The sequence below is a fragment of the Octopus sinensis genome, linkage group LG2 (genome assembly GCF_006345805.1).
Source record: "Octopus sinensis linkage group LG2, ASM634580v1, whole genome shotgun sequence".
Classification (NCBI taxonomy): domain Eukaryota; kingdom Metazoa; phylum Mollusca; class Cephalopoda; order Octopoda; family Octopodidae; genus Octopus; species Octopus sinensis.
This window is the reverse complement of record NC_042998.1, coordinates 98,381,604-98,395,067: the sequence shown is the minus strand read 5'-3', so window position 1 is coordinate 98,395,067 and position 13,464 is coordinate 98,381,604. Positions and strand designations below refer to the sequence as shown.

The 13,464-nt window shown below is 32.5% G+C and overlaps 1 protein-coding gene across 2 annotated transcripts in view; it reads right to left on the bottom strand.

Moving 5' to 3' along the window:
- Window positions 1–624: 624 nt before the first annotated feature.
- LOC115228319 (calcium-binding mitochondrial carrier protein SCaMC-2) overlaps window positions 625–13,464 on the bottom strand; it is an 86,118-nt gene continuing 73,278 nt past the window's right edge. For both annotated transcript variants that reach the window (XM_036498574.1, XM_029798927.2), the window contains 4 exons: window positions 5,799–5,906; window positions 4,105–4,272; window positions 2,677–2,824; window positions 625–1,358 (listed from right to left, as the gene is read on the bottom strand). In XM_036498574.1, coding sequence (XP_036354467.1) covers window positions 1,189–1,358; window positions 2,677–2,824; window positions 4,105–4,272; window positions 5,799–5,906 — 594 coding nt within the window. In that variant the 3' untranslated portion in view covers window positions 625–1,188. The remainder of the gene's footprint in view (window positions 1,359–2,676; window positions 2,825–4,104; window positions 4,273–5,798; window positions 5,907–13,464) is intronic.

The following is a 13,464-nucleotide window of genomic DNA, read 5'->3' as shown; positions in this document are numbered from 1 at the left end:
AAGAGACTGATCACAAAATTAGGAATTATTATTTCTAAAGTAGATTAGAACTATGCTCCAGATTAGAGCAAATGAAATTTAGAAGTGAAAAAGGAATGTAAAATATGGATTTTAAATGATTTTGACAGTAGAATTTACTGCAAAGATATCTACTGTATTTCATTAATACACATAAACATGCACATTCAAACATACATTAGTGAGAGCAATTGTAATCCATAACATTATAAACCAAAAGATCCTAGTATGAGGTGCCAAGCCTTTTCCACAATGTATTTTACCATCATCCAAGAAGAAAAAAACTGACTATGTTAAAATATTTACAATCCTGATGACTGCTTACATATTCCTTCAAATTCTCCTATCCTAGTTGAAAATCACACCAAATAAAGAATGAAAAATGAAGTAAATGTTTGCGATATCAAACATTATATGCAAGCTATTTACTTCATGTTTCCTGTATGAGTACAGCACATCCTGTAAGCACCAATCCTTAATATTTATTGATGCATTTTAATTGTTAAATTATGAATTAAAAACAATAAAGTGACAGTCAAGTCAAAATAATTTTCTATTTTCTCAGAATAATTTTAACCATTTCTAAGACAGGCACAAAACCACATATTTGTAGGGAGGGATTAGTTGATTAAAATCAACCCCCAGTACTTTACTGGTACTTTATTTTATCTAGCCCTGAAGGATGAAAGGCAAAGTTGACCTTTGTGGGATTTGAACTACAAACATAAAGAGCTGTAACTAAATATGCCTCAAGGCATTTTGTCCAATGCTCTCATGATTCTGTCAATCCCATTTATAAAAAAAATAAAACAAAACAAAAACAATAACATTAAGGCAGGTTTCTTTCCAGGAATGAATATTCCATTATTCCATGTACTTGGTTATCTTGCATCTTGCAACAATAAAAACATTTTATCAAATTTCCAGTAGCAAACACTGTTTTAACATTTTCTTGAACAATCTTTTTTTATATATAAGATCTTCATTTCTTAACTCTTATTGAGTCACTTTCTGCTTCCAGACTAGTTCTCAGGTCTTTTTTGTTTTTTCACTGTACCTATTTCTGTCTATGTTCTCAATGCAACGATAATGAGAACATGTAAGAGGGAGATAGAAACTGACCCCTTTTTTTTCTTTTTGTGTTGATGTTGAGTTCGTGAAATTAACATGTTAAGTTGAAGATACTCCTAATGCAGTCCGAGTATGTTCATATACTACATAGCTTATGCTAACTGCTGGTGCCACTTTCATAAAATTTGGAGTAAGACCTCGATAAAGTCCTCTGAAACCATCCTTCCTTAAAATGTCTTTGAACATGCTGGTCATTGTGTGAGAAGCTCCTGAGCAAGAAAAAAAAAAAGTTCAAATTATATAATTATACAAACAAATCCAAATTTTTAGCAACAACAAAAATAACCTCAAGGCTAAATGTGAAGAAAATAGTGCAAAGTAAATTAATTCCTAATATCTTACTGATACCATTCAAAGTACCAAATAACGTCAGTAGGATATTTTGACTATCATTAGATTAGGTTTGGGATGTCTTTCAGCCCATCCCAAATGGCCATGCTGATTTGGTACTGAATTCATTTAACATTGAATATGTTGGCCCTCAGATGTTCTGACATCAAGAAATTTTGTTTTATTCTACATAAGAACATCTTAAGGAGCATAGCTCACAAGTGGCATAATAATCTTTTCTGCTTTTAATAATAATAGTCTTTCAGTGTCTGTATTGTTCCCTATACTTTCCTCCTTGTGCCTTGAGTACACTCTGGCTCCTTGTCATCACCTCTATAACAAAACACCTGTGATTATCTCTCAGCTATAAAACCACCTCCCCCTCTATCCAATACACCTATACTCATTTGAGGGGATTTTATCTTTTTCATTGTCTTGAAAGTTACCGGTGGCCTCATTAGTGCCAGTGTGACAAAAAAGGCACCTAATACACACTGTAAAGTGGCTGGCATTAGGAAAGGCATCCAAGTGTAGAAACTATGCTAACACTGACGCTGAATCTTGACACAGTTCTGCAGATTGTCAAATCCTGTCAAACTGTCCAATCCTCGAGGCATTGGAAAACGAACATGAAATTACTGTGATGATAAAGTCAACATATCAAGGGCGATAACTGCATTTTAGCAAATTCAGTTCTACCGTTTCTCTCTTTCTGCTTGTGTTGCTTTTTATCTACACACGGAGATTGGCCCAGTTAGTGTCAATCAGGTTCATTTCAAATACATTGTAATGTTTTGCTCTCTTCCTGTATGAGTATATTTTTAAGTGTATGCCTTCATGCCAAAACACACACACAAGAAAAAAAAGAGCTAAAATAGCTTCAGCATCCAGCCAAACAAACCAGATATGTAAGGAATCTTAACTAAATAACATTACATTATTTAGTATATTGCCCTAATATAATAACAAATCGTCGCCTGCATCTCCCAACGAGATGAATGTAGTGTAGGCAGCATGCCAGATCTGTTCACCTACTGCTGGACAGCTCAAATGAAAAGTCAAGAAATTCCATCATCTGATGCAAAAACAGATCAAATATGTGGGGGAATTACGGAAAATAAGAACATGAGCAATTTGGATACTGCCTGAATAGTCAAGAATGGATTTGTGAGAAAGATAATTTATACAAAATAATACCATGAGCCTGGAGTCTAGTTCGGACCAGAGCTAGAGGATAACTTGTTAGTTGGCCACAAGTGCTGCTTATCGTACCACAGGTCAATATCACAAAAATGCTTGGATCTTGTTTGCTTTTGCTTCTGGCAAGATACATTGACTTCAATGTCTGAAAAAGAGAAGAATGAAAAGTTGTAATGCTCATACCTTTCTTTAGGATATTATTAATCTAAGTGGAGTACTTTGCTCAAAGATACAACATACAACTTGGAATCTAACCCATGACTATAGATGGAAACCCAAACACCCAAACCACATGCCGTCATTTCTCATTCTTCCAGATTACTCAGCTGAGTGCTGGTGCCGTCTCCTCTCCGTCCAGTGGACTTTTTATTCCACTGGGTGAAGGATGCACATGACATCAATTATGACAGCATACTACATACTACTGTCATGCTTGTGAGTGATGGGTATTGTATGTGGAATGAAATGGTTTTAGGTTGGAAATGACAAAAACTTGACACATAGATACAAATTTTAGGAAATGGTATTTTAACAATAGAGAGATGAATGGTAACGTAAACCTTGTGGTGTACAGTTTGAACTGAGAATATTAAAAGCCATAATTTAATAATGCAAGGCATTTTGTTTGGCATTGTACAAGCCTTGGATTCTTACACCAGTACAAAGTCACAGATATGTTGTTGTGTAATTCCAAGATAATTAACCAAATAAACTAGTCTTAACCACAGATCCATTCCAGTTATACCATGCTATCACCTAGCTGAAAACCATATTGCACACTGTAACATGTAGTGATGAACTGCATGGAGTGAAGTTAGATGGACATGTTGTACTCTCACTGCCCAATCTATTTCTGTATACTTGTAGATTCTAGTGAAGGGATAGAGTCAGGGTGAGTGAAGTGAACATGGTAAGAGCATGACTGTGGCTGTTCTTGCTAAATTTATCTATTGCCTAGCTTCTCTTTGAGATAAGCCTTATCTACTCCAATTCTTCCAAACCTCTCTTCACTTTTATGACTGTCTACTTCACTGATCCACTACCATGTCACCCTTGGTCTGACTGGGACTTTGCATCAGCCAGATTTAGTTTGTAGTCCCCAGTAGGTCGTCCCATAAGAATTTCCACATGTCCTCTGTGTTATATGTCTATCACTTTCATCTCATTAAATACTTCAGTTAAGACATCTCTAAATCTTCAAGCTTCCATATCATTCTTCACTGGGGAAGGACTTTGCATTTACAAACATTTATCTATCTTGTTTTCTGGTTAGAATATAGTCAATCTGGTTTGCATGCCCAATAAAACCAATTGATTTCTTCATGAAAGAGAGTTCCAACAAAATGTAAATGAACATATGCTACTTCATGGAAAAAAAATTTAATATAAATATAATATATAAATATAACCAAAAAGTATATTTACCTCATATACACAAAGATCAATTCCAGCATATGGAAGAATTCCTATTAAGTTTGGAATGTAGCCTTTATAGAAGCAAGAAACACCTTCAATTCCGAAGAGTTGTTTTGCGCAATCAAAAATACCCTTGTATTGTCCAGTTTTTCGAACAGCTAATCTTGTTTTCAGTACCTGAAATATATAAAACATGAAAAATATATAAAAACTGCAAATTTGAGTCAATATCAAAACACTGAACACATCTGACCGAATGGTTTAAATGTTCAAGTCTTCACCTACAGATATGATTTAAAATTATACCACAAACACAAAATTTGTTTTGAGACTTTAGATAATGCACATTATCTGTTGGAACTTACTACTGATCTTACTTTCTATCACTAGTTTCAATTTGTCAATGTCATTAACCCATACAAATGAAAAATATAATTCACGCCGCCGCCGTGACTTCTTCTTCTTCTTTCATTCTCCTCATATGACCACTTTCCATGCTGTGCTGGAAAAGTATCCTGGTCCATGTCAGAGCATATAGAATGCGTTTTATTGTAGCACCAGTACCAGAGGGGTTGTCATGTCCTTCACAAGACTAAAGGCTCTTCTCAACCCAACACTGTTTCTGCTAATTTCCTAATCCTTTAACAAAGTGCACAGGGAGGATTTTATGGTGGCACTAACATTAATGAAATTGCATTGTACCCCACAAAACAAAACAGTCCGATCCTTCATGACAACACAACCAACAGAGCAAGTAGAAGAAAGAGTAATAAGAAAGAAGTGAAAATCTGATAGGGAAAACAAAGTGACAGTGTAGTAAAAGAGTGAAAATTGATAGAGTACTAGGAGATGGAAGGGAGACAGTAATGGCAAGGTGTAATGAGAGAAGTGGCAGCACATCGTTTAGTGGTTAGGGTGTTGGACTCATGATCATACAATTGTGGTTTTGATTCCTGGAGCAAAACACTTCGTTGCACGTTACTCTAGTCTACTCAGCAGACAAAAATGAGTAATCCTGCGACAGATCAGTGGGGAATATATATGCCATGGAAACCAGGAAACTGGCTCTATGAGTCTATATGGCTCGGTAAAGATTTTTATCCCTAAAGTAATGGTAAAGAGATACTAGTAGCTGCTATATATTTGCTAGAGAGAGAGAAAGAGAGAGCAAATGATGGGTAGTTGTAGAAATAGTTGGTGCTAAGAGAGTATGATGGATGCTAGTAATGAGTTACCCAGAATATATGGAAAAGTGGCTTGCAGTATAGAAGAGCAATGTTAGCTGATAAGAAACCATGTAAGTCAGGATTAATCAAGAAAGTGATGAATATCAATAAACGAATGACATGGCAAAGAGATAGCAAGCAATACAAAAGGGTAAAAGAAGAAGTGCATCAGATAACAATAGACCCAATGCAACCTCACATTATTCGGGTATTGTGATAGAAGGAAGAGATATAGAGACACCGGCAGTGGGAAGAGGAAGAAAACTGAATATGAACAAATCCAGTGTTTTCCATCATTACAGATAGCAGTGAAAAATATAGAAATGAAAGGATATCAAATAAGCAAGGGCAGCAAGAGACTAACATGTGAGATTTTATTTCTTTCTGTAGGGCAATATATGTATGTAAGCATATATGAGTGCACATTATACATATACAATGAATATAAAATAAAAAGAGCCCACTCAATAAACTTACTTCCATGGGGTAAATAATAGTTTGTGAGATAGCACCAGCTAATGACCCAGAAATAAATCTCTCTGCCATTCCAAGTTCATGTTTGTCTTTTTTGAAAAGAGATTTGATCTGTAATTAAATATGGAAAAAGAAAAAGACATAATATAATTTGCAGATATACACAAATATAGATTCACAAACACACAAACAGAAAAAAAAAGGGACAAGATATAAAGTTGTTCTAGGAAACATTTGATTCATTTTCTTTCAATAATACTGTACATTAGGGATAACATTAAATTAAGAATAAAAGCCTTGAAACAAGATTTTTTTCAAAATCATAGAAAAACAAGAATAGAATCTGCAAACTGACAAAGTAATGAAAGAACACTTCTTCCCATACAAAAATTATTTAACCAATTTAATAACTTATGGTAAGTAAGAGACAAATTTCCCAATGAACTAAATAAGAAAAAACACAATCAATCTTTAACAATTCAAAATCTAGCAGTAAACTTTCAATAAAGACATTAGATTATATTGGTAGAAATACACTTCCTAGGAAATTTCTTAACATCCAAAACCCCCAAGTACTTCAACAACAATTTTATAAATAACAATTCTGTCTGAAGAGAGTGAGAAGTTATAATTTGTTTTTTTGTTTTGTTTTTTGTTTTTTTGAGGGGGGAAAAATTCAGTTGTATGCATGTATTGTGGATATTTACAATTTAATTTATTACTGTTATTTCTATGAGTGTGTGCATATGTTTAGCATTTTGGTCACATCTGAATTTTCTTTGTCAATTATTAAAATGCTTTCTACCCCTTATTCATTCATAAATAATGTTTTTAACATTTAGTGAATAAACAACATGGATAAACCAAAACACAACACTATCTGTTTCAATATGAGTGCAAATCAAATCACCTGCCAAACATACAAGAACTGAATACACTTGAGAAAATGACAAACATTAAGAAAACACTAAATGGAAAATTTGAAGAAAAATTATAACTCTTATGATACTTCTTTAACTAAAAGGAGTGGGAGAAAAAAATTTAATATATTGAGTAAATTATCTATTTTTAGTTAAATAGTATATGCTTATATAGAGCTAATCAGAATATTTGAAACTTGTCTAATGTAAATACATCTACATTTATTTGAAAGCCTTTACTTGTGGAGATTACAGATGCTGAGAAAATATCCTATTGGTCTCTGAAGTAAACAGAAAAAGAACTGAGACTTGTCCTACATACTTGATTTTGGAGATAATTATCCTCTCAGCAGAAAGGATGCACTCTTTATGTTTGGTGACTCAGAGAAATAGCAGTTTCATTAAGTACATAGTGGACTAATAAACAATATACATATTAGGAAAACCATCCTGTTAAGTTACTGTTATATACATCAATTTAAATAATTATTTCTCTGGGTAGCTAAGAGGATTCCCAGGTTTTTTCTATTTACTTCAGAGAACAATAGAATGCTTTCACATCATCTATAACATCTACAGTTAAAGGCTTTCAAATAAATAACTTCACACATGTCTACATTAGATATGCTTTAGGTATCTACTTTCAATATATTAATTAAAAAAACACAATTAAAATTATTTACATTTGAGTACCAAAGCCAGATGGCTATGTTGACATGGTACTGAATAAATGCGCAAGAGACTGGACATTCATATCATACTACAGGTGTCATGTTGCATCTATAGCCAAGGTTAACTCCCAACAGCCTAGTTCATCTGTGGTAATTAGCACATCAGTACCTCAGGATTGTACAATTTACTATTGTAAGCAGCAATATAATAAAACATTTGTTGGCTTGCAGCACTGAACTAAACTCCACTTTAAAAGCAGTAATTGATTACACTGATCTCACATGTGGTCATGGGCTTTGACCAGTGAAAATGGTTTCAAATTTGCTTTTTGCCATGAAGACAAAATGTCAAAACTTAGGACACTAATGATATAACAAAATCTGTGTTGAAAGTAAAATAAATAAATAAATATTTTTTCTAAATCGAGAACAAAACAATAGCAGTATAAGTATTTTAATTTTAAATGCAATTTCTATCAACATTTTCTTGTATTGAGAAACATCAAAATTTTTTCAATGAATCCATAACAAATGCCTTTAATTTAGGTGAATATATGCATTGAGTGTATCAACAGATAGCAGCAGCTATAGTTGATAATGTGCTACTATAGTTATTAAAAAACCTATTTCAACCACCCCTCTGAAGTGAAGTCAAAAAGAAAATAGAAAACAGCTAATATAGAACATATATTCTGTAAAATGTATAAGTTATATTTCTAGAGTGTGATGCATAATTTTTAGTTATCATATTCTTCACAGGAGTTACGAGAAATTTATATCATAAACCAGCTTTTACAAATAAGAGTAAAGAAAAATATATGCCAAGAACCACTCAGATTTAAAAACAGAATATTAACAGGGGGAAAAAAATGACCATCCATGTAAATGTGAATAACATGAAACTATGGTGGTTAACGATGGAGAAGATTAATTTAATAAATGAAATTTTAAAAAGATAAAATATTTTCCTACATTTTCTTTACAGAAGCTTTTCCTTTTAATGTTTCTATAGCATTTCAAATTAGGCCACTATCTCAGTTTAGAAGCATTGCAAAAAAGATGATTACTGAATATTAATTAACTAAATAATTAAGCTGTAGATTTCCAAAATGTTTTAAATGCTCGCCAACCAATGTATGTATTAAAATGAATTCACAAGTTTGCCTAAAATTTATCAATATACAGTGAAAGCAAAGATCTTGCATATTAAAATCTTGTTAACACAGAAGTGTAATTTGGCTATCCAAACAATTAGTGGACAAAACTCCCTCCAGGAATGATCAAAGTCTAAAATAAGAGAACGTCAATAAGATCAGTCAATGGAGTATTTTGGACCAAGTTAAAGAGTGCAGAATAGAGTAATCTCCCTTGTCAAGTATTGTCCATGAATTTTGATCAGCTGATCACTTTTTTAAAATAATTATTTTAAACATGTCTAGAAGGGCATTTTGTGCAAGTGTTTGGATAACTTCAGTTGATTGAATGCTTTTAACTCATATTACATACACAAGACCTTATCACATTTGTATTTAGTATGCAGAATGCTCCCAAAGTATATAACCTGGGTCACTTTGTTGATAGCATATGTAATTGGTATGAAGAAAAAAAAAACTAATCAGATTACTAGATATATGATGAATTGAGAGATAAGGAGAAAAAAATAAATACAAACAAAGCAAATTGTAAAACATAGCTTAAGGACTATATTTTAAAAGCAGACAACTAAAAAGAGTTAGTTGTCTGCAGCAACATTTTAAACACAAAATTCAAAAGCAGATATAGTCTATGCACTTATATACCTAAAAATCATGGATATTTTTATAGTGTCCATTTTCCCCATAAATGATTGATAAAAAAATACTGATGTATTTTGAATAGTAATGCAAACCAGACATGACTCACACGAAATAAACACTGAAGTGGATCATAATAACAGCATTTAATCAGAAGCAACAAGAGTTGATATTGGTTTGAACTATTGTCAATAAGGAAAGAATCATTCACAATAGTATATTCAAATATAAAATAGCAAGTTACTTAGTAGTCTAGAAAATATATAATAAAAAAAAATTGAAACAAAACAACTAATTTAGCATGCCCTACATTTGAGACCAAAACACTCCTTACAGGGCGTACCTGTTCCTTGTAAGTAGCAGGATTTTGACTTATAAGGAGTGCAGGTGATTTTGTCAGACCATCATCCATGATGCAGCAAGCAGGAAGCTTGTTTGTAGCCAATATTTCTGAAAAAGTTTACAACAGTGAAAGTTTCCAAGTCCTTTTTTGTTTATAAAAAAAAAAAAGCAAAAGCAATCCTTTGTATAAGTGACAACAGAAAAATAATTAGAAAAGTAAAAGAGAACAGTGAAGAATGGTAAACCAAGGCAACAGTAACCAGTAAATTAATAGGAACAGAAGTAGAAAAGTTGTGCAGATAATGTGGGGTTATTTAGACTGCACTGCAAAATCTTATAAAATAGGATATCTATATATATATATATATAAGTTCAGTAATGGATATATATATAAGTACTCTTCCAATTTTTAAATAATGAATAAAGAAATTATTAACACTATGTTTTTATTGGTTCTTTTAATGTTAATATTTCCTGACATTGAGTGGTATTTTCTTTTAAGTATTATTTTATTAAAAACATGTCAAAATAATTTAATATGGTAATTTAGATTAGTAAAAAATGTTCACTTAACTACAATTTTGCTATTGCATTCCAAAGTATTTCGTGTGTGTGTGAGTGTACATTCATACACACACACCGAACAGATAAGAGATGAGAAAATAGGTATTTATTCCATACATTTACAACGCTTTCATAATCATATTAGATATATAGATATTACATCACCATTACACATATATAGATATATATGCACAGTCAAATGCATAAACTAGATGGAATTTACAATTGTATTTTTGTAACAACTGAAAGTTATTCTTTGAGAAGGGGTGTGTATATGCGTGTGCGTGCACACAATTTTTCAACTGTTACAAAAATATTATTGTAAATTCTATCCAGTTAATGCCACTGAAAAACTTAATTGCTGATTTACATTCAAAATCAGAGAATCCCAAAGCCTTTAATACTATATGTAATATTACCTTATATATTATATTACCTCATCAGTTAGACAAGATTTGAACTAAATATTCAAAAAGTCCTAATTCTGACACAAGACCAGAAAATTTGGGGGGAGGTGTTTAGTCAATTATACTGATCCCCAGTGTTCACCAGGAATTTTTTTGTCAACCCCGAAAGGAAGACAGGCAAAGTCAACCTCACCATATTAAATTAATATTAAATGCTGGTATGCATTTGCACAAATAAATTCTATGCTACATGTTGGTGTGCTTCAAGCCTTGAAAAGTAAAATAAGGCACTATTTTGTAAACATGGAAATTAAATCTGCCCATTAACTTTCATTGCTCCTCAAAAAGTCATTGATAAATATTGAAATATTTTTAATTTAAGAACATTGGAGCTAACATTTGTTAACAAGTTTGAAACTTGAAAACATTTAACAAGTTTGAAGTTAGAAATTTAGCTTTTTTACCACATCAGAATGTATATGTACTAGTGGTCTTACTGAGACAACAAAAATGACATCATATTGATTAGTTACCTATCACAGAAATTGTTTTCCTTCTTTTTAAGATAAGAAGTTTTAGAGGATTCAAATGTGTATAAAAAAAATTTTAAAAACTGATTATGAAAACTAGTAATGCCAGCACTGATGGCATTACTAGTGATAATGATTATGCTTGCATCAATATTTTCAAACATAAAAGTGGTATAAATAAATTCAATCATCAAATTGTATAATTTTTCTATAGATTAGAGTTATTTGAATATCATTATTTCAGGTAAAATAAATTGCTTCTATATACTGACTAGACAGGACGTTGCTTACATTGTCTTTATGCATTTTCCTTTCCTCTTCTTATTATACCTATTTCAATCACTTCTCAAACACCATACAAAACACTTCGACGAATCCTCCCTTCTCAAAACAACAACCCTCTGGAATTCAATCACTATTCATGCCTTTTCTTTAACCCTCACTCTACATAAGTTCAAGCTGAATGTTAACTTCCTTACCCATCCCCTTGGGATTTTTTTTTTTATTAATAAAATTTCCAGAAAATAATTAAGGTAACATATAGACAATATCAAAATTGGGTTTATATTATTCCACGCGCGTACATTTATGAAGAAAATAATAATACATACATTTTCAATATATCTAGACACAAATCAAAATACACAATGTTGTGTGTGCATGTGTGTGAATAATAAGTACCAAACTAAAGTATTACACTTTAGACAAAGCCAACAAGTTCTTTTTATTAAAAAGCTATTATTTCAGCTATTTCTTACCTACATTAAAACAACTACAAAGAAAAGTGCACAAATAGCCTTGAAAGAATAAAGAATAATGATATTTGCAGAAAAACACACAATGTATTCACATCTCTTATGGTAATTACTTAAAACTGTATTTTTAATTTATATTTTGCTCATTTGAGTTTACTATTTTTTGTATTCAATTTAGACACTTGGGAAGTAACTAAAAGGGTTAATGTAGCACCTACAATATACAGCAGTTTCAATCAATTATCCATTACTTACTCAAAGTAATTATTATGCTATCATCAGCAAATATCAAATATTGCTAATATTTGATTCTTCAATACACCATAGAATACATTTTTATGTAAATCAAATTGCTGAATTATTTCCCTATATACACAGCATTTTTTTTAAAAATTCAGTACATTGAACTCACAGAAAGAGATAACTGAGCAAGCCCTTTTGGGACTAACCCATTTGGTGACAGATGTTTCAGTACAAGGAGATAACATATTTGATTAATGTCATTATTCAAAGATACAAATATTAATAGATATGAAACAATTTACCTTATATATTGAAAATGTAGCTTTGTATGTAAAGTTTTATGTAGTTTTTCATTTGGTAATTACAAGCAAGGGAGGTAGCGACTAAGTGACCAAGGCCTTTGGTAATATACTATGCTTGAGAAGACCTGTCAAGTGAGATAATAGTCACGGCTGATACCAGTGTCTCGTAACTGGCACGTAAAAGCACCCACTACACTCTTAGAGTGGTTGGCATTAGGAAGAGCATCCAGAAACCATGCCAAATCAGATTGCCCCAGCTTACCAGTTTTCAATCAAACCATCCAACCCATGCCAGTATAGAAAACGGATGTTAAATGATGATGATGATGATGATAATAATGATGTTACTCGGGTAATTGACTGCATCCTATTTTCATAACCAAGAACAATTTTATGTATTCTTTTATTGTATCAGTTTTATATATTCTTGTATTTTTTTGATAATTCCTGTAGTGGTTCATGCTCAACTAATAAACATAATATGCGTCTATTTTTCTGTATTGTACATAGCCCATCTATTAATTTCTATGTGGTGAAATATTGTATACTAAAGACACATTGTAACTGACAGTAGGGATACCTCTAAATGATTCTGTGGTTTTCTATGCATGAAGTTCTGATTTTCAAGAGAAATATGCCATTCATTTTCCATTTCCATGTCTGTTTTCACAACCAGTACATGTATGTATCTACAATCCAGCTGAGTAAACATTGAAGTTCTTACATCAACCCAGTTGTTAAAGCAGTAAAATAATGGTCAAGCTTGCTCAGAAGGCCGAGGGTGTCTTGGCATCACTCAGCAGGTCTTTTGTTAGCCGCTCTCCAGCCATCTATTTAAAACTGTATACAGCTATGGTACGACCACACTTGGAATTCGCATCATCAGTTTGGAACCCCTATCTTGCACAGAACATTGACCTCCTGGAATCTGTCCAGAGACGTGCAACCAAACGCATACCCTCCATCAGACACCTACCATATTCTGAGCGCCTTGTTTCCCTGGGCATGGATTCACTGAAGCTCCGGCGTTTGGCGACGGACTTGGTAAACACCCACAAAGTTATCAACCACCTCACCAACAACAACACTGAACACCTTTTTGATCTCCATGTGTCTAACACACGTGGACATGCCTACAAAGT